This window comes from Arachis duranensis, chromosome 5 (genome assembly GCF_000817695.3).
Source record: "Arachis duranensis cultivar V14167 chromosome 5, aradu.V14167.gnm2.J7QH, whole genome shotgun sequence".
NCBI lineage: Eukaryota > Viridiplantae > Streptophyta > Magnoliopsida > Fabales > Fabaceae > Arachis > Arachis duranensis.
This window is the reverse complement of record NC_029776.3, coordinates 16,087,481-16,091,990: the sequence shown is the minus strand read 5'-3', so window position 1 is coordinate 16,091,990 and position 4,510 is coordinate 16,087,481. Positions and strand designations below refer to the sequence as shown.

General features: G+C 33.7%; 1 protein-coding gene across 1 annotated transcript; it reads left to right on the top strand.

Moving 5' to 3' along the window:
* Positions 1–690: 690 nt before the first annotated feature.
* On the top strand, positions 691–2,830 carry LOC107488386 (RNA-binding protein Y14). The gene is made up of 4 exons (XM_016109131.3): positions 691–1,061; positions 1,230–1,366; positions 1,976–2,127; positions 2,486–2,830. The coding sequence occupies exons 1-4, from the start codon at positions 782–784 to the stop codon at positions 2,529–2,531; spliced, it is 615 nt and encodes a 204-aa protein (XP_015964617.1). The 5' UTR covers positions 691–781; the 3' UTR covers positions 2,532–2,830.
* The last annotated feature ends 1,680 nt before the right edge of the window (positions 2,831–4,510 follow it).

Here is a 4,510-nt window from a genome sequence, read left to right as displayed (position 1 = left end):
CTAATGTATTGTTTTTTTTAATTTATTATCAAAATATCATTTTTTAAATTAATTATTCAAATATTATTTTTGTTAAAGTGAATTAATTTATTATTTTTAATTAGGATTAAGTATGATTTTAATTTTTAAGATATAGATCGAAAATTTTTTTCGTCCTCAACATTTTTTTACAATTTCTAAAATTTAACTTGATTTTAAAATCGTCTTTACTTAGGGATCAAAATCGAAAGTGACAGCGAAAGAAAAGGTGAATCATGGACCGCTTCTTCTTCTTTCCTTTTTCCTTCTTTACTTCTCCAGTTCTCCGTAGAAATTCTTTCTCTTATTTTTTCTTTTTCTTATTTTATAATTTTTTTGTTATGAATAATTTGATCCAAATTTTTAAGATTTAAGTAAAAATGACGATTTTGTATGCAAAAATGGTTGAAGATAAAAAAAAATTCACTCTATATTTTAGAGACCAAAATTATACTTAACCTTAATTATCATTAATTATTGTAATATAAAAAAATAATATTAAATATTTAATTTGAAAAATGACATTTCAATTTTAAGTTTTCGAAAATGTGGCAAACCCATAAAATTACTTCAATTATACAGACTTTGATTAAATAAAAAATAGGGAAAATTGTAAATATGGAATAGGGTGGCCCCGCCCCAGCCCTAGATAAACCCCGATGGATACAAATAACATACAACGCATGAATCATCATAACAGCGGTCTCGCTCCCTTCGCCACCGACCTCACCTCAGCTAAACTCACTTGAACCGAACCGCCACGATGCAGGGTAACGGTGCCGATGGAGAAGCCTTGGATTTCGAGCCTGAGGACGACGACCTCATGGACGAGGACGCCGCCGCCGACGCTGACGCTGACCCCCGCGCTCCTCCTCCTAAGCTCAAGTCCGCCATCACCGCCGGCGCCTCTTCCTCCCTCTCCACCCCTAAGAAGACCAAGGGCCGCGGCTTCCGTCAGGACTCCGATCCCAACCGCAATACCCGCCTCCAGGGCTCCGATTTCGACTCCCTTGCCACCGAGGGCGGTCCTGGCCCTCAAAGATGTTAGTCCCTATTCTCTCTCACTCTCCCCTAGGGTTAGGGTTTCGCTTTACTATTTCCTTCCGTACATTAATCTTTGTTGTTTCGTTCTCACATTTCTGTTGTATGTTTTAATTGAATGCTTTTCTTGTATGCTTCGATTTGTTTTTGGAACGTTGTGTTTGGTTCAGCCATTGAAGGATGGATTATTCTGGTGACGGGCGTGCACGAGGAAGCGCAGGAGGATGATTTGCAAAACGCTTTTGGAGAATACGGAGAGATTAAGAACTTGCATTTGAATCTCGACCGTCGCACTGGTTTTGTCAAAGTAAGTGATAGCGCCTCTTCTCAACGCAGTCCATAGCAATATTATCGCCAATATTTGTCAATGTGCTCCTAGTTTTGAAGTGATATTTTAACAATCCAATTTGGTTTGCTGATTCAAATATTTGGTATTCTGATTTAACTTCAATTTGGCCTTTTATTTTGCTTGTTATGACTCATTGCATGTATTTGTTTTGCTGCATGGTCAATTATTGCCCCCAAACATGTACTTGGGGCAGCCAATGACTGTTAATCTGTCTCTCATTGTTGCATATACGATTTGGCTGCATTTTATCACAAAATTTCCTCAAATTGATGGTGCTGAGTGTAAATATAATTCAGTGCCATGTTATTTTTCAAAGGATGCGAAGGGAGAAAGATAGGACCATTCCTAAGGAAGTATGAGTTGATGCTGCTATGGTTTTTGTTTATTGGGAAGAGGAGGATATGCAACACTGTTTTTCCCTATCTTTTCTTTCACCTCATCTTGTTAACTAGGAGGACATCTACCACTCTTGTTTCACCTTTTGATAATACTGACTGATTTTGGTAATAGCAAATTTTCTCTTCCACGTGCACTGTTTCTTAGTGCTGATGTTTATTTTGATTTTAGGGTTATGCCCTGATTGAATATGAGCGTGCTGAGGAAGCTCGTAATGCCATAGAGAATTTGAATGGATCCGAGCTTCTCACACAAACCATTTACGTAGACTGGGCATTCAGCAGTGGACCTATTAACGAATCAGCGAGAAGAAAGAATGCTAGGTATGTTTCTAAATGTTTGATGTGGTCTGCGTATTGCTTTCTGTTTGTTATTTCCCATCATAGTCCTTTGTAAAGGATATCTGACACTTTTGTAGGTTGGGGTTAATAGAAATTGAAATGCATATGTTTATATAACTTTCTCCTTGGTAAAGGGATTGAAAAACGAAAATATGTTGTATTTCCTGTACTGTGCACTATTTAAGTTAAGAAGGTTTGAATTTCAGTTTTCCAGAATTTGTTTATCGGGAGGTTCCCCCTGCTGTAAATTTATTTATTTCTGAACCAACTGGTGTTAACTTTGACTGGCTGTTTTATTTCTCCCAAGTGATTCAATATTTGGCACTTTGATATTTTGCAGACCAACTCGTGAGCGACGCTCAAGGAGCCCTCGCAGGAGATATTGACATGGTGTGTATTGATTACATGATTGTGTTTTGTGTGTGGATCCTTAAATTAGCGGCTTTATTCGAATTGTGGAAATTTTTCCAATGCTTGTGCTCTGTTGAGGCAAAAAATTACATATTTGTTGTTGGGAGGATTCTTACTAAGACATCCCTTGTCGAATGATATTAATTTTTAGCTTAGTTTATCTTGGCGTATGGAGTTTAATATACTGCATTGTAGTAATGTATCCTGTTTTTGCTTTTGGTACATGTAATGGCATTATGTTGAGGAATGTATGATTGCCTTTGGATTGCAACAATGTTTGTTACATGGGTGATGTGCAGATGAATGTTTCGATGCGTGCATTTCCTTTTCCCATATACTAGGTCCAATGTGTAACGCCAGGCTATTAGTTTGGTGGCACCGGAGAATTTCTTCTCATGATTGAGAAATTTAGGTAATGCCGACTAATTAAACTAAATATTTTCAACTGTTGAAAGGTTGGTAAGTTTCAATTGAATAAGAAAAAATTGCTTGAAAGCACCAGAAGTTTTGTGGGCGGGTTCTCTTCCATAGATTGAGATTTCGTTCACACGAGGGTCCTGACCCGATGGAAAGTAATTTTGTTTTTAAAGGTTCTTTGATTTTGGAACTACAAAGAATTTGATGGCGAATGCTTTTGTCTAGCCGTTTGTCCTGGATTTTCAATGAGAACTAGTGAACTACGAGCCCTTTTGCGAGGGGTTGGTTATTTTTCAGCTAGTTAGTTCTAAGTTGGCTTGGTTTTCTAGCAAGATTGATTTTGATAATATATAACACAACAGTTGAATCATTCACATTTATTTTTTTGAATAAAAAATAAATTGTAGAAAACATGACAGCAAGCGATAAATAAAGACAGGAGTGGAGAGGATCCACTCCCTTAATAATAAATAAAATAAGGGATTTTAGGACGGGGGATTCTTTACAAAACTCCTCAATTTTCATTACATACAAAAGGACTTGTTTACTGTTTACTAATTGCTTTGATTTGATGTACTTTGAATTTTATTGAGATGAAATTTAAATTTATGCTATTTTACATCAAATATTATCTACATTTCTTTTTTTTTTTAAAAACGGGAATATTATCTACATTTCTATAATCTGTACAAAAGTGTTGGATCTTAGCAATACCTTTTTTTTTTGTCATATATTAGCAGCCCTTCTAATATTCAAGCAGAGGACTACACTTTGGGCTAATGGAGTTATTTGGGAAGAAAAATGTTATTTTAGCCATAAAAGATAACCACCTAAAATAATAAAACATAATCTTGACAACTAATAATTGATGGATAAATTATTTAAATTGTTCTTAGTTATTAAATATTAATAAAATTTAGAAAGATAATTTAAATAATTTTTTAATGGTTAGCGTCAAATTTAAAATATTTTTCTTATTCTAAAATCCAAAGAATAGCATATTGAAAAAGGGTGATTATAATTCCTAAAAAAGTTGGAGCTACTAATCTAGGAGACAACTTGGAAAAGGAGTTAGTGGAGGCTCTTACAAAGGGGAGGAGGTGAAGAAAAAAAAAAAATTGAGGAGTACATCAAATTTAAATGGGTGTTAACCCTTAGAAGGATGTTGTGATTTTTAAATATGGTCAAAACAAGTCACCAAAAAAAAATAAGTCACCAAAAAAATATGGTCAAAACAACCAATTTATAGTATGTTTGCAATAATGTTTGCAAATAAATGTTGATATAAATACAATTTTATAGTATTAATTTTAATTTAAATTGGATTGATGTTAATGTACTTTGTGGTTAAATATTTTTTATCAAAAATTATTTTGGAAAAATAGATATTGTTTGAACAATGTTAATTAAAATCATGTTAGAAAATAAAATTATTAAAAGGACATAATTTATGTTATTCTTTATATTTTTTATAATAAAATAAAATATATTTTAAAGATATAAATATTATTTTATAGTTTAAAAATAAAATAATTTA

Coding starts and splice junctions, on each gene's coding strand:
- LOC107488386 (XM_016109131.3), top strand. CDS start 782: ATGCAGGGTAACGGTGCCGATGGAGAAGCCTTGGATTTCGAGCCTGAG. Junction 1,062..1,229: donor CGGTCCTGGCCCTCAAAGAT/GTTAGTCCCTAT, acceptor TGTTTGGTTCAG/CCATTGAAGGATGGATTATT. Junction 1,367..1,975: donor GTCGCACTGGTTTTGTCAAA/GTAAGTGATAGC, acceptor TTTTGATTTTAG/GGTTATGCCCTGATTGAATA.